Source organism: Rhinopithecus bieti, unplaced genomic scaffold, assembly GCF_001698545.2.
Source record: "Rhinopithecus bieti isolate Rb0 unplaced genomic scaffold, ASM169854v2 scaffold_10654, whole genome shotgun sequence".
NCBI classification, from domain to species: Eukaryota; Metazoa; Chordata; class Mammalia; order Primates; family Cercopithecidae; genus Rhinopithecus; species Rhinopithecus bieti.
In genome coordinates, this window is record NW_016806688.1 from 294,555 (window position 1) to 316,825 (window position 22,271).

The following is a 22,271-nucleotide window of genomic DNA, read 5'->3' on the forward strand; positions in this document are numbered from 1 at the left end:
GGTGAAATAACAAAAGAAGATTGATACAAAAATCTCATGTAAGAAACAGGTTTTTTCTTCCTTGAAAAACTTCACTTTCTCACTTTTTTTTTTTTGAATATGAGTTTTCATAAATTGTTATAATACTCATGAGCCCAATGTTTTAAAAATATGTATAATGTCAGTGCATTAGTGAATTGTTGGTTTGGGTCAATATTAACCAATGTTGTCTTTTTTTATTTCCTTTTTATAGGGTACTTGTCAGGATTGTAAAGGTCCGAGGACCAAGAATCTTTGGGCATGCCTGGAGGTGTGTACTGTTTTTTTCCTGGAAAAGATTACTATAATAATATAAATTTGGATCTGAAATAATCATAACCAGAAAATTTTTGACCACTTAAAGTGAATTTTGTAAATTAAACTTGCTTTTAAGTATTATTGGATTACAAAAAATAAACTTTGGAAATGATCTTAATTTATAATGCTTTTGCAGTTTTTATTAAATCACTCAGGTATTTTATGCTTGCCTTTTATTAGAAATGACATAGCTTTTAGCTTAGAAATATATCTTCTGGTTTTATTTTGTGCCTGGAAACATTTGGTTAAATTTTATGACTGGAAAGTCATTTACTCATTGAGTTTAAAACAGGTAATCCAAACTTAATTGTAAATATAATTGTAATGCTGTTGTAAATTTACATGTATATTATAAAGTATCTTATTTTTCTTCCTATATAATTATTTATAGAATAGATGTTCATATGTTGGCTGTGGTGAATCACAAGTAGATCACAGCACCATACATTCTCAGGTATGTATATAAAAAATTTAATGGAAGACTTGTTAAAAAAGTACCTGAAGGAAAGGGAAAGCCAGTATAACATTATTAATTCAAGTTTGCGCTCTAAGTTAAAACTTCACTTACATTCTCTGTGAAAGGTGGGGAAGGGAATTGCTAGGAGGATGAACGTTAAAATGAGGTTGTGATTAAGAAAGCACTGATTTCAAAAGCGTACATCTGGCTGGGTGCAGTGGCTCACACCTGTAATCCCAGCACTTCGGAAGGCTGAGGCAGGCAGATCACCTGAGGTCAGGAGTTCGAGACCAGCCTAGCCAACATGGCGAAACCCCGTCTCTATTAAAAATTCAAAAAAATTAGTTGAGTATGGTGGCAGACACCTGTAATCCCAGCTACTCGGGAGGCTGAGGCAGGAGAATTGTTTGAACCTGGGAGGCGGAGGTTGCAGTGAGCCAAGATTGTGCCATTGTACTCCAGCCTGGGCAACAAGAACGAAACTCCATCTCAAAAAAAGAAAAAAAAGTGTACATCCAGACATCTCCAGATACTTGGAGGTGATAGCTGGCGTATTAGGAGGTTGAAGCCCGAGAGAGAATGGGTACTTAGGTTTATGAGATAGCCTGGCTAACTTCTTAAAGTCTCAGCTCGTGTCATATTGCCTTTTCCTGCACATCATCCTAACTGGACTCACCTTTCTGCTTTGCTCTGGTTGTTTAGTACTTCTCATGTAACTCTGGCATGCCTCTTCTATAGTGTTATGTAGACCTCCCATTCTAAATGGAAAGTTTCTCGAATGACTGTGTTTTAAGATGCACGTTGATACCTCTACAGCATCAACTGTTCTCAACCAGGATTCCTCTAGAGAATTAATTAAGCCTGAATACCCAAACCCGAAGGCATCATTGTATATCATTTACTTCTTTCTGTGCATCTAAAATGGTACTTACTGTGTCCCACCCTTGGGAGAATTGAGAAATTAGTCACTTAGATCATTTTTTGTAGGGCTTAATTCTCTAGTGGAACTGTGAGAAAGGCTAGGCTTTTATCTTTCCAGGATTATATGTTCTATATTGCTAGAGCTGTTTTATGCTTTGACTCATGTCATTTGTGTTCTTTTGCCATTCTGATTTCTTAGAGTAGTTACTAGCTATTGTTAATTATTTTCTTGTGTTATGTTTATTTGCAGACTGCAAAGCAAGGTCTTTTACTCCTGCATTTTTTTTTTATATAATGAATAGTGAGGGGGAAAATGGCAGAGTAATTTCTAGAGTAGGCTTACATATTGTTACTGTTCATTATACCTTAGAAGTTTATCTAAAGAATTTTTTTTTTGGTATTCTAAACTGGCTTTTGAGTATATTGTTACTCATCAAAGGCCAGCAGTTTATCTTCTGTTATCTTTTGAATAACTGTTTTCAAGTATATGTAATTTTGGTTCCTCTTTTCCCTCTACTGTGAAATGATATAGGAGACAAAACATTATCTAACTGTGAACCTTACCACTCTTCGAGTATGGTGTTATGCTTGCAGCAAAGAAGTATTTTTGGATAGGAAATTAGGAACTCAGCCTTCATTGCCTCATGTAAGACAACCTCACCAAATACAAGAAAACAGTGTCCAGGTAATAATCTAGATCCACTTAGTTAAGCTGTAAAACATTCAGGTAATAATTTCAGAATTTGTTATGTAGCTAAAATTTTAAAAAGGAATACTGCCTAACCTGTACTTTGAAAATTTCTGTAATGTGCCTTTTTTCTCTCAAATAAAGTTCTCATGCTCCCCTTTCTTGTGTTGCTTAGAGTGATAGATTAGGGTGAGATTGAAGCCCACCTGTCTGAAGATGGAAAAGCCCCTAATGAATTTATAAAGTTTTTTTTTTTTTTTTTTTTAATGACTCAAGTAGTCTTTATCTTTTTCTGGTAAATCTGATTCCAAGAAAGGTGGTAGGCCTTCTTTGATAGGGAATGACAGTTACTAATTCAGCTCTCTTCCCTATTCTGTCCTCCCTTCCATCCCCTTTTTATTACTGTGAACATTTTACTTATTATTGAAAACAAAGTAGAATATAATAAAGCTTAGCATCAGTCTTTGGTTAAAGATTTTTCTCCCTTTGGGCTGGGCGCAGTGGCTCACGCCTGTAATCCCAGCACTTTGGGAGCCTTAGGCGGCCAGATCACGAGGTCAGGAGATCGAGACCATCCTGGCTAACATGGTGAAACCCCATCTCTACTAAAAATACAAAACATTAGCCGGGCGTGATGGCGGGCGCCTGTAGTCCCAGCTACTTGGGAGGCTGAGGCAAGAGAATGGCATGAACCTGGGAGGCGGAGCTGGCAGTGAGCCGAGACTGCGCCACTGTACTCCAGCCTAGCTGACAGAGCGAGACTCCAACTAAAAAAAAAAAAAAAAGAGGTTTTCTCCTTTTGGATCAAGAGACTTAGAAAACGTATAGGTTTCCTCACAGAATTTATCACTTAATTTTCAGAATTTTAACTCATAGAAAATAGGGAAAAGGAAATTAACTTAGAATAGTTGGCTTCTTATTCTGATCATCGTTTGATCAGAATTTGATCAGATTTGATGAAGAGCGAGTTTTTTTCCTCGTGTATTATAGAAATCACATATTTCTGTATTTGTTCACTGATACCAACTCTCAGGTTTTTCTGTTGTATGTTTGTATCACGTTCTTATGGTAGACATTTGTGATAATAAATTTGCTTGCCTTATACATGATATAACTTAAGGTGGCTAGATTTTAGTCAAAGAGTAATTTATTGCATTTTCAATTTCTCAGTTGAATGGCTTTAGTTAATTATAACCATTACTATTTCTCCGGCTTATACCTATTTATCATTCACAAACATGTTTAGTCTTTTTCAGAAGTCCAGGTAGTATGAAAATGGTAGTTTTATTGAATCCTCTTACATTATTAACAAAAGTTTGTCCCACTGAAGATATCTGAATGGTAATAAGTAGAAAAAATTTAAAAAAAGAAAAAAGTGTGATGTTATGACCAAAGTTTAATCACACAAGAAACTAATAATCTATGAAGGCAAAATTGTCAGCATCACTTACTAGAGAAGTAAGTTAAATAAGCTGTCTGTTGCCATTTCTACCAGAAAAGATCAAGATTATGAACTTTAATTAATGTTGAATCTGTTAGAAAAAGTATACCGATACTTTCCTGATGGCTTGTTAATAATTTTCTGATGACTTGTAAATATGTTAACATATAAAAGGCGTAAACTTAATTTCATGCAACTTCCTTATGATCCCATTGTTGACGAAATTGTTCAGAAGAAAAAAGTTGTTCAGATAGATTTCTTTAGTAGACCAAAACTTACATGCAACATTTGAATCCAGTTTACCACAGAATATTTGCAAAATAGTAAAATATTGGAAGCCATACAAATATTAATAAGATTTTCAAATAGACATTTTTTCTAGATAGTAAAATTTCAAGTGATTTCTTTTAAGTCTCTGTACTTCTATGCATTTAGATATTTTGTAGTGAGCATGTATCTTTTAAAAGCAATTACTTTATAAAACAAAATGGGAGTATGAAGTCTACTCAAATGTCCAGTCTCTACAGATGTCAGGAAAGTAAAATGGTTGGGAATTAGTGCATATGCCTGCATTTTAGAGGTAAAGTAAGGCTATAATAACTTGGAGAACCAGAGTACATGCTAAATTTATGCTGCTATTTAGTTTCCTTCTCTGTTTGGGTGTTGCTGAATGTTGGTTCATTGTAGTTCAAGCTTCTGATTACTACAAGAGAACTTTCAAATTTTGATTTTTGTTTGTCATCTCCGAATTTTTTAAACTGTAGCTCAAAAAAAAATTTTTTTTTTAAGTGTTTGCTAGCATTTGGGTAACAGGTTATCAGTTGCAACCTCTGAATCAAGCCAGTTGTTGGAAATTAATATTAGAATATTTTTAAAGTAAGTGCTTGAACTATTTAATATGCATAAAATCGTGCAGGCCGGATGTGGTGTCTCATACCTGTAATCCCAGCACTTCGGGAGGCCGAGGTGGACGGATCATGAGGTTAACAGATCAAGATCATTCTAGCCAACATGGTGAAACCCCCTCTCTCCTAAAAATACAAAAATTAGTTGGGCATGGTGGCATGCACCTATAGTCCCAGCTACTCAGGAGGCTGAGGCAGGAGAAGCGTTTGAACCTGGAGGTGGAGGTTGCAGTGAGCCGAGATCATGCCACTGCACTCCAGCCTGGCAACAGAGTGAGACTGTTTCAGAAAAAAAAAAAAAAAAAAGTGTAAATATAGTAAATATAGTACTACCAGGAGAGATTATAGAAGTCTACAGATAATGTGTTATGATGAAAACTTTTGCCTTTTCCCAGTAGAAAATTAGATCTGAGAAGACAATGTACGATAGTATCCTTCAGAGGTCTTTTAGCTATGTGACTTTTAATGTCACATACTTGCAGTTATTGTGGAGTTTTAATTCAGAAAATTCAGTCATAAAAAGTGCCTTTTTAACTCAAATACGTATGTTAATAAAGTGGGGCTGACATGCTATTACCTAGGGTAGATCCTTATTTCCTTTAAAACAGAAATGTAAGTTTACTTTAATTGCTAATACCACAAATTCTTATGGTTCCGCTATTAAAATAACATCTCAATAATTTTTATGGTATAGATGTTATGTAAGTTACAATTAAAGCTTTTTTTAAATTTAAGGATTTGTTCAAGTGTGCTCTCTTTTTTTGTTATCAAGGATTTTAAAATACCCAGTAATACAACATTAAAAACTCCTCTGGTTGCCGTATTTGATGATCTGGATATAGAAGTGGACGAAGAAGATGAACTTAGGGCAAGAGGTAAAATAATCCAGTGTAACCCTTGTATAGCACTGCCCTTTTCTTTAGAAAACCATATAATATAAAAGTTTCAAAATATGGAGGTAAAACGGGGTTGATAATTACAACAAAAGGACTTTGAAATTTGGCCTAGTAAAATTTTATTTGCAAAACAAGCTTTTGGTTTCTCTGGTATCAGTTTACCAAAGCTAGGATCCTACTTACTCTTGTGCAGTTGAACCTTACGATCTTTTTGCTTAACTTGCCTTTTGAGGTCTGTTTTAACAGTGTTTCTCAACTCATTTTTCTATTGTCAGTGATGGGGAGGTATTAGGTATTAAGGTATTCCCTTAGCAGAATTTTCAGGGGAAAACATTTGGAAAAAATCAGGTGATACACTTCTCCCTTCTTCCCCTAAATTGAGAACCAGTCTATTTGGATTTTCCATATTCTTTTAGGCCCACTGTTGTTAGTATAAACTTAAAAATTTCTGTTTTATAATTGATACTAGTGGTATATTGAATGTATATTTAGATAATTATCTGGAAATTAACGCTTTCGTTTAAGCTTGACATGACTAATTTATAAATATTTTATGTATTTCCCAGTTTTAACCCATTAATTTAGCCCACAGTATTAATTTTACTGGATACTTATCAGTAAGTGGTAGTTCAGTCTCGTTTTAGAGGTTTTTAGAATTTTAAATTTTCTTCATTTTGCTCCAAATCCAAATAGCATTTATAACTTTTTTTTAGTATTTATTTCATCTTTTAATAATGAAAGTAAACTGATGAAAGTGAACTTGACTATATATATGGAAGTGATAAGTCAAATGGCTTCGTTTTCGTATTAGCTTGAACCATATGAAATTGCTGTTTTTGTAGATTGTCAGCAGTATCCTATGGTTCAACCTAATAAATACTACTTTCTTTTTTGTTTTTTGGTTTTTTTTGAGATGGAGTCTCGCTCTGTTGCCCAGGGTGGAGTGCAATGGTGTGATCTCGGCTCACTGCAAGCTCCGCCTCCTGGGTTCATGCCATTCTTCTGCCTCAGCCTCCTGAGTAGCTGGGACTACAGGCGCCTGCCACCACGCCTTTAGAATTTTTTGTATTTTTAGTAGAGATGGGGTTTCACCCTGTTAGACAGGATTGTCTCTATCTCCTGACCTCGTGATCCGGCTGCCTTGGCCTCCCAAAGTGCTGGGATTACAGGTGTGAGCCACCACGCCCGGCATAAATACTACTTTCAATGCAATACATTGAAATGGAAAGGAAAAGGATGTTTATCATTTATCATGACATGAACTTTTTTGCATTGTCATTAAACTATTTCTCAAAATAATTAAACTTTAGTTATAATAAATGTAAAAGCCTCAATTAATGATTTTTAAAAACATCTAGTCTTAAATGTTAATAGGAAAGGCTGTTCTTCCTGTGCAAATTTCAAAGATTGAACTGTTTAATCCTTGAACTTATGTAAAACTCAAAATTTTGGTGATTGTGGCCAGGTGCCGTGGCTCACGCCTGTAATCCCAGCACTTTGGGAGGCTGAGGCAGGCAGATCACGAGGTCAGGAGATTGAGACCATCCTGGCTAACGCAGTGAAACCCCGTCTCTACTAAAAATACAAAAAATTAGCTGGGTGTGGTGGCGGGTGCCTGTAGTCCCAGCTACTCAGGAGGCTGAGGCAGGAGAATGGTGTGAACCTGGGAGGCGGAGCTTGCAATGAGCCGAGATTGCACCACTGCACTCCAGCCTGGGCGACAGAGCGAGACTCCGTCAAAACAAAACAAACAAAATGTTTGGTGATTGTAAGGCTTCCAAAAGTGTGACCTCTCTGAATTGTTCAAGTTGCTGTATTGTATTTCTGCGGTCCTTAGTGTAATTTGGGAACCATATTAGTGACCCCTAAAATTGAGTCATTTTGCTTTATTGAATGATGACTTCATGTATATTTTTTCTTAATAGGTCTTACAGGTTTGAAAAATATTGGAAATACTTGTTACATGAATGCAGCTTTGCAGGCTCTTTCTAATTGGTAAATAGAGAAATTAATTTTGTTTTGTTTGTATGATTTTTAAAGTTACTTTTTGAGCAGAAAACCATGCAACTATAGTAGTTGACTAACTCTCAAGGTAGAACAGGCAAGAATCTGGTTTGGGACATAACCCATTCTTGTCCCAGTGATGTTACTGTATGTATGCCTGTAGTTTCTTGAGGCTGCTGGTCCTTGTGTAAACCCTGGGTAGTTGTGTGTCTTTGAGCAAGTTATTGTTTCTTACATCTAGAAAACGAAGAGTGTGAACTAATTATTCAGATCACTTTTAATGCAGAGATCTTATGAAAATATTTTATATTTTTCTGTAGATGGAAAGCCTTTAATAAAGGAGTCAGATTTTTTTTTTTGTAATCGTAGTCTTACAAAATAGATATGTCAGGTGGTTTTACTCTTAAGTTTGGATGCATTGAGTCAGGTGATATTACCCTTTAAATTTAGATGCATTGAGTCTGGACCAAAATTCAGAAATCACTGACTTTGACATTACCCTTTCTCCTGGATTAAATTATAGAGCAGTGATTGGAGATTCAACATATGTCTACAGGTTGAGTATCCCTCTTATGAAATGCTGGGAATCAGAAGTGTTTCAGATTTTTCTGGATTTTGGAGTATTTATTTGCATTATACTTACTGGTTGAGCATCCCTTATCCAAAAATCCAGTATTTGAAATGCTCCAATGAGCATTTCCTTTGAATATCATGTTGGGATTCAAAAAGTTGTGGATTTTGGAGCATTTTGATTTTTGTATTTTGTATTAGGGATATTAAACCTGTACTTCTTCCCAAAATAATCTAATTTTTGTTTAGACATAATATTTTGCCTCCATAAATATTTTGCCTTCAGTTTTCTTATGTTTCATAACCTTGTGAAATAAAGATAACCCAATTTTATTAAGTAATCAGAGAATACATCTTTGAAGAAGACACTTTTATTTTTTTTTTTTTTTGGCTGGGTCTCACTCTGTTGCCCAGGCTAGAGCACAGTGGCGCGATTTTGGCTCACTGCCACTCTGCCTCCCAGGTTTGTGTGATCCTCCTGCTTCAGCCTCCTGAGTAGCTGAGACTACAGGCACGTGCCACCAAACATGGCTAATTTTTAAATTTTTTGTAGAGATGGAGTTTTGCCTTGTTGCCCAGGCTGGTTTCCAACTCCTGGGCTCAAGTGATTCACTTGCCTCGGCCTCCCAAAGTGCTGGGATTATAGGCATGGGCCACTGCGCTCGGACGTTAAAGAAGAGACATTTAGGCCAGGTGTGGTGGTTCACACCTGTAATCCCAGCACTTTGGGAGACTGAGGCGGGTGGATCACGAGGTCAGGAGTTTGAGACCAGTCTGGCCAACATAGTGAAACCCTGTCACTACTAAAAATACAAAAAAGTAGCCAGGTGTGGTGGTGTGCACCTGTAATCCCAGCTACTTGGGAGGCTGAGGCAGGAGAATCACGTAAACCTTGGAGGTGGAGGTTACAGTGAGCCAAGGTCATGCTATTGCACTCCAGCCCGGGTGACAGTGTGAGACTCCGTCTCAAAAAAAAAGAAGAGACATTTACTCTGAAACTTGAGGAATGATTATGAGCTGGTTGTTTGAAAGGATGGGGAGAACATTCCTAGCAGAATGCTCCTTGTAAGCAGCCTTGGAATGGGAAAGAGCTTGACACATTTGAGCAACTGGAAGAAAATATGTGTGACAGGGTACAGTAATCATAGAGCTGAATGACATGGGTCTAGGTTATGTAGGCCACATTAAAGATGTAGGTCTTTATTCTCATAGTAGTACAATACCATTGAAGTGTTTGTATAGTAGGGTAGCTAATAATCTATATTTTTAAAATATTACTGTGGTTGCCACGTGGACAGTGAATTGGAGGGGGAAGTGAGTGAAATTTGAAAGACCAGCTAGGAGACTATGATAATGATTTAGGCAAGAAGTAGTGGTAGTTTACATCATCTAGGGTGGTAGGAAAAGAGTGAAGGAATTGGAGATAAACATTTTTAGGAGGATGATTGATTGATAGGATGTGGGTAGAGAAAGGGAGAGGAGATTCAAAGTTTAACAGTACAATCCTAAGAGACCTGTAGGTTGTTGCTATTGTTATTTTTATACAGATAAGAAAACCAGACACAGAAGTTTAAATAACTTTGCCAATGTAACCAGCTAGTAAGTACTGGCAGAATTCTGGTTTTTGTTTGTTGTTTTTTTGTTTTTTTGTTTTTTTTTTGAGACGGAGTGTCGCTCTGTCGCCAGTCTGGAGTGCGGTGATGTGATCTCAGCTCAGCCTCCTGAGTAGCTGGGACTACAGGCACCGGCCACCACACCCAGCTAAGTTTTGTATTTTTAGTAGAGATGGGGTTTCACCGTGTTAGCCGAGTTGGTCTCGATCTCCTGACCTCATGATTCGCCCGCCTCGGCCTCCCAAAGTGCTAGAATTACAGGCATGAGCCACCGCACCCGGCCCTTTTTTTTTTTTTTAAGTTAGAGACAGAATCTTACTCTGTCACCCAGGCTGGAGTGCAGTGGAGTGATCGTGGCTCACTGCAGCCTCAAACTCTTGGGTTCAAGGGATCTTCCTGCCTCAGCCTGCCAAGTAGCTAGGACCACAGGTGCATGCCACTGCTCCCAGATAATGTTTTAAAAGTTTTGTAGAGATGGGTTTTTGCTATGTTGCCCAGGCTAGTCTTGAACTCCTGTCCTTGAGTCATGTCCTGCCTTGGCCTCCCAAAGTATTGGAATTACAGACATGACCCACCATGCCTGGCGGGGACAAAATTCTGAATCTGAGATTTTTATGTGTATGTTTGTTTTTGTAGATCTTTTGTTGATTACTGCGCAATACTGCTTCCATGGATTTACTTTGTAATTCCTCTGATTTCATTGAAAAAGATGTGGCTGATACGATTACACTATTGGTGGCTGGGTGTGGTGGCTCATGCCTGTAGCACTTTGGGAGGCTAAGGTGGGAGGATTGCTTGAGCCTAGGAGTTCTGGAACCAGCTTGGGCAACATAACAAGACGCTGTCTCTACCGAAAAAAAAAAAAAAAGGATTACACTGGGCAAAGAGATGGCTTCTTGGTTATCTAACTGCCTTCATAGGGGGTTTGGTTTATGTAGGTCAGAATTTGGTCCTTTGCCCAGTCAGTTTCCTGTAAGTAGATTTATGGAGATTCCCTCAAGCTAATCGAACTCATGACAGACTGTACTTCCTTATAAATTGCTAACTTGAGCCACCAAGAAATATTAGTACCAAATAATGGAATGTAGAAGGCTGGAGGAAGTGCAGGTTCACTTGAAAGTTAAATTTTTATCCTGTTCAGTTTGGGCATTTGATATAAATCTGAAATTTAGATGACATGGTTGGCTTTATATAAATTTGACCATGATTGGAATATGGTTGAAAATTTTAGATCGCCCAGGGAAGAAAAGTATATAGGGAAAAGTCATAGGATCAAGTCCTGAGGAATCCTTACATTTACATGTCTGGGGCCAAAAAGAGCAATAAAGAGGAAAAAGGAATTTTAAGGGGTAAAGAGGAAAAGTAGGAAAATGCATACAATAGTCCAGAGAAGATTTGTTCAAGAATGAGGGCATGGTCGTCTGTGGCAAATGTTACTGAGTGGAGACTGAAAAGTGTATCTGGCAGCATGGAGGACTCTTGATATGGTGGGGCCAAATCTGATTTGAAAGGACTGAGCTCTTTATGAAGTAATGAAAGTGAAGCTGTAAAAGGGATCAAAGAAAGAAATGACAGCTCTAGGGATGTACGTGTTGTCAGTTAATTGAATGACTAGAAATTATCAGTATTAGCTTTGACTCTACTCTAACATTTTTCTCTTTTTAAAATTAGCCCACCTTTGACACAGTTTTTTCTTGATTGTGGAGGACTAGCACGAACAGATAAGAAACCTGCCATTTGTAAAAGTTATCTCAAACTAATGACAGAGCTGTGGCATAAAAGCAGGTATGTAACTTAACATACTTTTCTTCTTTATTAAAGTTTTAAATGAATATTATAAATATTTAAAGGATGCAGGTCCATTTATGGAGCCAGAAAAAAGTAGAAGAGAGACAGATTTGAGACAGCTTTGTTTCAGGTATGTTACATTTGAAGCTGAATGTAAGGTGTCAGAGAAGTTTAGAAGCAGATGAAGGTGTCATGGAAGTCTGGAAGTATTTGGACTGGTGATATAGTGTTGGAATGTTAAAGCTGCTATACAGCTGCTGTTACTGGAACTTTAGAGTTTTATATTCAGGAGTAGGCATTCTCACAATGATAAAATCGGACCCTAAATACTATATGAATATTTTCCTGCTTATGTTTATTTGTTCTAAAGTTTAGCATTAGGATCACAGTTTACTGTAATATGTTAATAATTTTGTTTTAGAACTATTTGGGAAATTTGCATTTTTGAAAAGTCATGGAGTGAAGCATAATCATTTAATTGAGGATGAATATGGCAGTAAAATATCACTTAAAATATCGAGGATAAGGTGTTCTGATGTGCCTGTGAAACATATTAGGCAGTTTTGAATGATTTTTTTGAAACGTAATTTTCAATTTATTTAACACTTTGAATTATTGGTTGTTAATTTTAAAATAAAATTAAAATAACAAAATTACTCTTTAAAATGTTTTCTTGCTCAGGCCAGGATCTGTTGTGCCTACTAATCTGTTTCAAGGAATTAAAACTGTAAATCCAACATTTCGGGGGTATTCTCAGCAGGTTAGTTTATTGCTTTTCTTTTGTAATTTTAATCTAAATAAATTTGGAAAATGCCATTATGTTTTTTTTTTGGTCCACTTATCTTTTGGGGTCATCACTCCTTGTGTCTTTCTTTTGCCAAGAAAAGTAACCCTTTTTCTTGTTCATTGTTTATATTTTTTCAACTTCCCTTTATCTTTATCTGTTTTTGAGGCAGAGTCTCGCTCTGTCGCCCAGGCTGTAGTGCAGTGGTGCAATCTTGGCTCACTGCAGCCTCCAGCTCCTGGGTTCAAGCGATTCTCCTGCCTCAGCCTCTGGAGTAACTGGGATTACAGGTGTGTGCCACCATGCCCGGCTAATTTTTGTATTTTTAGTAGAGATAGGGTTTCACCATGTTGGTCAAGCCGGACTTGAACTCCTGACCTCAGGTGATCCACCCTTCTTGGCCTCCCAAAGTGTTGGATTACAGTCATGAGGCACTGTACCCAGCCTTTTTTTTTTTTTTTAAATAAGAGTGATAATGTCTCATTATGTTGCCCCGGCTGGTCTTGAACTCCTGACTCAAACGATCCTCCCTCCTTGGTCTCCCTAAATGTTAGGATTACAAGCATGAACTCCTATATCCAGCTGAAGTTGACCTTTAGATCATCTTCAGTTTATTAAAATTTTTATCTGACTGGGCGTGATGACTCATGCCTGTAATCCCAGCACTTTAGGAGGCCACGGTCGGCGGACTGCTTGAGCCCAGGGGCTTGAGACCAGCCTGGGTAACATAGGGAGACCTCATTTCTAAAAATAATTTAAAAATATATATCATCTGGGTGTGATGGCTCATACATGTGGTCCCAGCTACTAAGAAGGCTGAGGTGGGAGAATTACTTGAACCTGGGGGATCGAGGCTACAGTGAGCTGTGGTCATGCCACAGCATTCCAGCTTGGACAACAGAATGAGACCCCATCTCAAAAAAAGAAAACTTTATTTACCTAACTTTTTGGAAGTGAGTGCATCTTCATTTCTCTAGTGCTTTATGCTCTACAAACTGGTATTTTCTCAATATAGTGCTGTATGTTTATAAAAGTTGATAATGATATTTTGTATATTTTCCCTTATGTTTCTATATACACATGTAATGAAGTGGTAACATTATGTTGCTGATATATTAGGATGCTCAAGAATTCCTTCGATGTTTAATGGATCTGCTTCATGAAGAACTGAAAGAGCAAGTCATGGAAGTAGAAGAAGATCCGCAAACCATAACCACTGAGGAGACAATGGAAGAAGACAAGAGCCAGTCGGATGTAGATTTTCAGTCTTGTGAATCTTGTAGCAACAGTGATAAAGCAGAAAATGAAAATGGCTCTAGAGGCTTCTCTGAAGATAATAATGAAACAACAATGTTAATTCAGGATGATGAAAACAATTCAGAAATGTCAAAAGATTGGCAAAAAGAGAAGATATGCAATAAGATTAATAAAGTAAATTCTGAAGGCGAATTAGATAAAGATAGAGACTCTATATCTGAAACAGTTGACTTAAACAACCAGGAAACTGTCAAAGTGCAAATACACAGCAGAGCTTCAGGTGACAATTCAGTAGTTTGTTCATGAAAATGATAGTATTTAATTTGTAGACATGGGTGTTTAATTGTTACTTTGGGTATTTCTAATTAGAATTATAGTTTAGCAGTATTTGCATGTGAGTATTAGTCATAAAATTATAGAACCTGAGGAAAAGAAATTTTGGGGTCATTTGATTATATAAGAAATTAATCCTCCTTTTGAAGTAAACATTTCATCAGATGTCTTTTGTATAGTCATGCAGTAATCTAAAAAATTGGACTTCCCAGAATTTTCTCTTTTATTTTAAGCAAATTATATTGTGATCCTGGAAAAAAGCAAATAACCCAAATTGCAATTTTCTAATTATATACATTAGTAGATTAAGATTGTTGTCATTGGAGTCACATCAGATGTGTTTTAGTGTAGAAGTTTAATTAACTATTAGTGAGCCCTGCTGTGATAGATTATGCCATGATACTAGTCAGTGTTCTTTGAGAAAGAGCATGTGGCCAAATGAAAGTTGAATTGCTTTGTAATTTATCTCTTCAAGAGTTAACTCATCTTGGCTTAAAATGTGGTATTTAGTTTTCCAAGCACACAAAATTAGGCTGTTAGAGATTCAAATTATGTGATCTTAAAATAAGTGGCAGACATGTAATGTAAAAAAGTTTTTTTTCTGTAATTACTGAAGAGTGAGAGTAACTAAACAATTTATTTAGGTATTTGAATGAATCCAAAATTTCTTCTTGAGAAATATTCTTAACTATAGGAAGATTTGTGGTTCACTTGTGTAAAGTGCACAGATGCTTTCTAGTCAGGAAGACTAAGAGTGTTAGGCTCCTTAATTATGCTGATCTTGTGTAGAAATTGTTAGTGAATAAATATGTCAGGTATCAGTATTGAAAGACTTAGCTTTGACTGCTGTCCAGGATTTTCTTGTCAAAAGCCCAGTTAAGCCTGATTAGGGACATACTCATCTTTTATTGCTCTGTAACAGGTTTGTTCTTATATATAGTAATTAGGGGATAACCTAAGTCAGGAGTCTGAGCTTTTAGGTGTTTTAAGGGCTTAATGAAAAAAATCTGGTGAAGTCTGTAAGGCACACAAACCTAAAATACTTACTCTCTGGTCCGTTAGAGGAAAAAATTACCAACTCCCAATCTAAATCTCATTAGCTTTATTCCCTTCAGAAAGTCCTAGAGTGAGTTGTTTTTTCACTCCCAATATTATGCAGTCTGATTTAGTCATGGTTGAAAAATTGAGAAATGCCTGTGTGAGAAACGATTTTGCGTTATCTGGAAAAATTTCTGAGTACATCCCCTTTCAAGATCTCTTATGAACAATTCTCTTTTCTTCACTCAAATAGTTACTGAGCACATTCCCTTGCCCTGGAATATGTTAGGCACTAGGAATCCAAAGCAAACAATTAAGATAGCTTATATTTTCTTGATTCATCTTATAATTCTTAAAAAAGGTTCTTTCCTGATGAAGTGGTGTGTTTTTTCTTTTATTACAGTAAGAACAAAATAATTTATGATTACTTTAAACCTACATTTCTTGATTTTGATTATTATGTTAGTTTGGGAGAATAATCTGTTTTTCTTTCACATGGTTTTGAACTTCTAAAAAAAGTCCTGAATATCTTTTTTTTTTTTTTCTTCTGAAACAGGGTCTCATTCCATCACCCAGGCTGGAGTGCAGTGGCATGATCACATCTCACCACAGCCTCGACCTCCTGGGCTCAAGTGATCCTCGCACCTCAGCCTCTTGAGTAGCTGGCACTACAGGCGTACACCACCATGCCCAGCAAATTTTTAGATTTTTTTTGTAGAGATGGGGGGGTCTCATGATGTTGCCCAGGTTGGTCTTGAACTCCTGGGCTCAAGCAGTCTTCCCACCTTGGCCTCCCAGTGTTGGGATTATAGGCGTTAGCCACCCAGCCTAGCCTCTTTTTTTTTTTTTAATGCTGTATTTGGACAAACAAGATCCTTTTTGGCTTTGTATTTCCGCTGCTTACTTCCTAAACTGCCTGTAATAGTAGTGTGTTATAAACATTAGTTGGGGTCGGGCATGGTGGTTCACATCTATAATCCCAATACTTTGGGAGGCCAAAGTGGGTGGATCACTTGAGGCCAGGAGTTTGAGACAAACCTGGCCAACGTGGTGAAACCCCATCTCTACTAAAAATACAAAAATGAGCCGGGCCTGGTGGTACATGCCTGTAATCTCAGCTACTTGGGAAGCTGAAGCAGGAGAATTGCTTAAATCCGGGAGGTGGAGGTTACAGTGAGCCGAGATTGCACCTCTGCACTCCAGCCTGGGGGACAGAGGGAGACTCTGTCTCAAAATAAATAAACAAACAAAAATTAGTTGGATTTCTGGGTAGAAGGTTACTGTTATTTTGCTTAGTAAGCACTTTGTTAAGTATTTAACTTGACATTTGTTGATATGAATTGTGTTCAAAGTATCAAATTAAGAAACCTTTAAATTAACATTACTGGACAGTTAGAATAATTTTCCAATTTAAGGTAATAATACAAATTTTAAATCTTACAGAATATATCACTGATGTCCATTCGAATGACCTGTCTACACCACAGATCCTTCCATCAAATGAAGGTGTTAATCCACGTTTATCAGCAAGCCCTCCTAAATCAGGCAATTTATGGCCAGGATTGGCACCACCACACAAAAAAGGTAAAAAGTTTCTCTTACTTAGTCTCTTTTGCTTTGGGTCTTAGTTTAAAATGATGGTTTTGATTCTTGATAATTTAAAGTGTTAATTATGAAATATGGTTTGATCTTCTAAAATTGATAGCATAATTTTACATAGACATGATTACAAATTTTGTGTGTTGGTACTCTGTTTTTAAAATTTTACATACAGTTGAATTCACTTTTTCTTGTGTAGAGCTTTATGAATTTTAACACCTGCAGCATGGATTCTTGTTACTCCACCACAAACGGAATACTGAACAGTTCTAACACCGCAAAGAATTCCTGCATAGTACTACTTCGTAACCAGATCATCTCTCTACTCCTATGTTCTGGCACCCTTGATCCTCTTTTCTTATTGTTTTGCCTTTTCCTAGAATGTCATATAAATGGAATCATATAGTATGTAGTCTTTTGATTTTCTAAAATCTTTTTATATGTAGTCTTTTGAAACAGGTTTGCCTCTCAGGATAATGCATTTGAGATTCAGTCATGTTACTGCATGTCTGAATAGTTTGTTCCTTTTATTACCAAGTAATGTTTCTTTTTGTTTTGTTTTGAGACGGAGTCTCACTATCGCCCAGGCTGGAGTGGAGTGGTGCAATCTTTGCTCACTGCAGTCTCCGCCTGCCACGTTCAAGCAATTCTCCTGCCTCAGCCTCCCGAGTAGCTGAGACTACAGGTGTGCACCACCATACCTGGCTAATTTTTTGTATTTTTAGTAGAGATGGACCATGCTGGTCTCGAACTCCTGACCTCGTGATCTGCCTGCCTCTGCCTCCCAAAGTGCTGGGATTACAGGCATGAGCCACCATGCCTGGCCTAATATTTCATTTTTTATGGGTATACCACTATTTTTTTACTTACTTATTAGTAGACTTTTGAATTGTTTCCAGTTTTTGGCAATTATGAATAATGTTGGTCTAAAATTTATGTACAGGTTTTTGTAAGAACATGTTTTCATTTGTCTAGGACAAATACCTAGAAGTGGGATTACTGGGTTTTATGTTTGTTTAATGCTTATAGTTGTATTAAACTGCCAGACTTTTTACCAGAGTGTCTACCATTTAGTATTCCTTCCAGGTATATATGAGAGTTCCGGTATTATGTTTTCTTAGAAGAAAACATAGGAGAAAGTCTTCATGGCCTTGGGTTAGACAAAGGGTTCTTAAAGACGTTAAAAGCATGATCCATTAAAGAAAAAAATTAAAAATTTTTGTTGACAAAGGATGTTCAGAGAATGGGAAGATAAGGTTGGATATATTTATAAATCATACAGCTAGCAAAGGACATGTATCCAGAAATATATAAAGAACTCTTAAAAACTTTAAATAATGGAATCTTTTCTTCAAATAAAGCCTTGCTTGGAAACCAAAACAAATAAGTGAAAACAGAATTGCTCTGAAATCAGGATAGGGAGACCGAACCCCTTCTATTTCATCTTCAGCCTGATGATGACTTTCATCATCTTTCCCTCACTTTCTAACCTCTTCAAGGCTTGTAGAACATTTAAGTAACATCCCAGTGATGAATATTGTGCTAATTTAGAAGTTGTTCCTTTTCTTATATGTACATTTATGGTGGCCAAGAATCATACTTTTAAAGAAACAACAGGCCAGGCGCGGTGGCTCACACCTGTAATCCCAGCGGGCAGATCATGAGGTCAGGAGATCAAGACCATCCTGGCTAACATGGTGAAACCCTGTCTCTACTGAAAATACAAAAACTTAGCTGGGCATGGTGGCAGGCACCTGTAGTCCCAGCTACTTAGGAGTCTGAGGCAGGAGAATGGCATGAGCCCAGGAGGCGGAGCTTACAGTGAGCCGAGATTGTGCCACTCTTCTCCAGCGTGGATGACAATGCGAGACTCCGTCTCAAAACAAAACAACAACAACAAACATCTTAAGCCTTGTCTGCTTGGTTTCTTTTCTTTTTTTAATACTTATGCTCTTTTGAAGAGTATTTTGAAAATTTCCTTATCAACACAGTAAGTTTTACAGTTTAAGGATTCTAGAGATCATATACCAGTAAGATTGACAAGACAAAAAAAGATTCCAGAGAAAATGTGAAAGGAGCTGCTTTAATTTTTTTTTTTTTAATGTTTTTTGATCCTAGCTCAGTCTGCATCTCCAAAGAGAAAAAAACAGCACAAGAAATACAGAAGTGTTATTTCAGACATATTTGATGGAACAATCATTAGTTCAGTGCAGTGTCTGACTTGTGACAGGGTGAGTATGAGGGTATTAGAATACACAGAAAATTCCTGTCAAATGCTGTTTAAAAATGTGACAAGATGATGTGAAAAGTTTAATTCCTTCTCTTTGCTATTGATGATCATACATGCATTTATTGTGTTTACATCAATACAAATTGATTCTAGGTGTAGAATTTACTTTTTTGGAAATAGCAGCATCCTGTTTAAAGGATGGTGACCCATCATTGGACAGGCACATATTATCCTTCGTCATCTATTTTGGTTACATATAAAGGCGAGAAGTTGCTCAGCAAAAGAATTGGTAACACCTGCATATTCTCCCAGGCTGATGAAATTTATATACTGGGAATTTGTTGATATTCACAGGTACAAAGCTGTGAATGTATCTTTTACATTTGGTTATAATATGGTTTGTAAATATTTTTCCAGGTTTAGGTTGGTACTCAGATACTAAAGGTAGTATCAAATTCATAGATAATAACCAAGGCATAAATTAAAATCATGAATTTTTTAATAACACTTCAATCCTTCAAAGTTTCTTTGAGCTTTTCTTAAGTACGGTTTTACTTTAGTGCAATGATGAATGTAAAATAACATCTCAAAAACAAAAAAGATTTCAATTATTGTGTTGGAATCTCAAGTCAGATCTAAGAACTTTCAATAGGATCATTTTAATGTAGGTTATTTTGGTACTAAATATTTAAGTGAAATTATCAGACATATTTTTAGCTATTTAAAATTAGATGCCAGGTTTTGTCTCACGTTTTTTAAAAAAAAATTTTAAAACTACCATCAAGGTCAGTTTTCAAAAATAAATAACGATAGTGCTTAAGAGTTTGGACCTCAAGATGCAGTGGCTGGATTTGGGGTGTTTAATGTTGCAGCATCTGTGATTGTAATGGGGATGCTAATAGCTACTGCACAGGGCTTATGTGAAGATACCTGATACAGAGCAAGTGTTTTTTTTTTTTTTTTTGCTATTATGACTATTAAAGCTGTTCAATTTGTGTGTGTTTTTTTTTGTTTTTCGTATTTAAACATGCTTTGATCTTTAGAGTCTAAAATCTAACCTTGTAAATGTTTTGCTGCATTATGTTCATCCCATTTTTAAAACACGAAACAATTTTAGGTGTCTGTAACCCTCGAGACCTTTCAAGATCTGTCCTTGCCAATTCCTGGCAAGGAAGACCTTGCTAAGCTGCATTCATCAAGTCATCCAACTTCTATAGTCAAAGCAGGATCATGTGGCGAAGCATATGCTCCACAAGGGTGGATAGCTTTTTTCATGGAATATGTGAAGAGGTATGCATTTATTTTCTTTGTATTACATGATTGTTAAAACTGCTGTTTCTGCTGTACTGGCAGAACATTTCCTTTTTTTTCTATCAATGATGTTTCAGGTTTGTTGTCTCATGTGTCCCTAGCTGGTTTTGGGGTCCAGTAGTAACCTTGCAAGATTGTCTTGCTGCCTTCTTTGCCAGAGATGAACTAAAAGGTAAGAAATACAGTAATATCTATGGCTGAATTGTTGTAGGTGAATCTAAAATACAAGTGGGACTAAATAATAAAATGTATTCATAAAAGCTAAGTTTTAAGACAGCTTAATAGTACTTTCACATATTGGCATTAGGTTAGTGTCCACCTTGATAATATAAATATAACAAGAAAAATCACATCCTGAAGTAATTCATGTGAATTCCTGTGGTATAAGACAAATGATAGGTGAATTTTTTTTTTTTTTTTTTTTTTTTGAGACGGAATCTCGCTCTGTTGCCCAGGCTGGAGTGAGTGAAGTGGCACGATCTCTGCTTACTGCAAGCTCCACCCCCCAGGTTCATGCCATTTTCCTGCCTCAGCCTCCCGAGTAGCTGGAACTACAGGTGCCCGCCACCATGCCCAGCTGATTTTTTTGTATTTTTAGTAGATACGGGGTTTCACAGTGTTCACCAGGATGGTGTCAATCTCCTGACCTTGTGATCCGCCCGCCTCGGCCTCCCAAAGTGCTGGGATTACAGGCGTGAGCCACCGCACCCGGCGGTGAAATGTTTTAAAACTGTTCTGAGATCCATAGAAGGGCAAACTCAATCAAAATAATGGACTTATTTATGTGTCTGTAATTGTGAACTACTCCGTATCATTTAAGGTCATTCACTATTTTTGTGTATCTAGTACCTTGCTTGGACATATGACAGGCACTCAGTAAGTTTTGTTCAATGAATAAATGGAAAAGATACTATTTGAGGTAGGTCTTCAGTGTTGGCAGGAGTTAAGGGAGGGGAAGGTAAACAGTAACCTGATTCATGAGCATAGACTGAAAAAAGGGAACCTTGTTTTACTGTGATGGGAGGTCAGCATGGGGCAAAATCAAAGAATTACAGGACCATAATAAGCAATTTGCTGTTAATTTGAAACCAATGTCACATCTGTTTTATTTGCAGGTGACAATATGTACAGTTGTGAAAAATGCAAAAAGTAAGTGACATTGACAGTGCTTTTAATTTCATGTTGTATATTTTCTTGGTTTTAGAATTGGGTATGTGGAGTTAAATTTGCACTGTATTTAGAAAAATATAGGCCAGAAAGCTTTATGCTAGTAATAATAGAGATTAGCTGTTTTGTGAAACAAATGTAAGGTAAAAATTTGACAGATTTAATAGGCCTATCTAAGATGTGAGAGAGTATACTTTGAGGGATGAAATCTGTACGTGATTTTGCGTAAAACATTTTCCTAAATAAGACAATATTTTCTTCTGAATTACCATTTTAACAGGCTAGATTCAGGAAGTAAAAGGTACAAAGTTTCAGATCTACATAAAATTCCTAAAGGTTATACCAACTTCGATGTTATCTGCTGTTACAGTGGCAGACAAGAAGGACAGCTAAAGTCTGATTTTGTTTACATCTACTACCAGCTGCCTTTTTCTATCTTGTAATCAATTTAGACTTTCAATGCTTCTTAGTGGTAAGTCAGAAAAAAGTGTTGGAAGACTTGGCGAAAAGCAACTATTTGTGAGGCAGAGTGAACTGGAAATTTCTTCTCAATCTCTATAATAGAAATACAACGGCCTGCTAATAAGATCTGGAATAATACAGACTTCTACTTCTTGGCAGTAACCTCAAGGAAACATTGATCTGCAACTGATCATGACATGACAGAAAGGAATGGTATACTATTTGGTTGATAAAGATGAGAAAGCTGACTTCTACTTTTGGAGACATTTTATCACTTTGTTCTTGAAGCCCTAGCTGACTGCTGAAAAGGAAGTTGGCTTGGAAAGGGATTGTTCCTTGTAAAGCAAAGCATACTAGGAAAAAGATAACAGGGAAGATGGAAAAGAACCTTGCATCTACCTCCAAATTCAAAGTAGAGATCTGTCAAATGTGTATTGATTTTGATTATTAATAATAACCATCCTTGGCTGG

General features: G+C 36.7%; 1 protein-coding gene across 1 annotated transcript in view; it reads left to right on the forward strand.

Annotated features, from left to right (window-relative positions):
- The first annotated feature begins 238 nt into the window (after positions 1-238).
- The window catches only part of USP33 (ubiquitin specific peptidase 33), a 46,471-nt gene continuing 24,438 nt past the window's right edge, over positions 239-22,271 (forward strand). Inside the window, exons 1-13 of the mRNA XM_017877399.1 lie at positions 239-289; positions 728-790; positions 2,247-2,399; positions 5,521-5,623; positions 7,570-7,639; positions 11,503-11,616; positions 12,301-12,379; positions 13,523-13,940; positions 16,475-16,615; positions 18,749-18,861; positions 19,978-20,150; positions 20,249-20,343; positions 21,287-21,322. Coding sequence (XP_017732888.1) covers positions 7,608-7,639; positions 11,503-11,616; positions 12,301-12,379; positions 13,523-13,940; positions 16,475-16,615; positions 18,749-18,861; positions 19,978-20,150; positions 20,249-20,343; positions 21,287-21,322 — 1,201 coding nt within the window. The 5' untranslated portion in view covers positions 239-289; positions 728-790; positions 2,247-2,399; positions 5,521-5,623; positions 7,570-7,607. The remainder of the gene's footprint in view (positions 290-727; positions 791-2,246; positions 2,400-5,520; positions 5,624-7,569; positions 7,640-11,502; positions 11,617-12,300; positions 12,380-13,522; positions 13,941-16,474; positions 16,616-18,748; positions 18,862-19,977; positions 20,151-20,248; positions 20,344-21,286; positions 21,323-22,271) is intronic.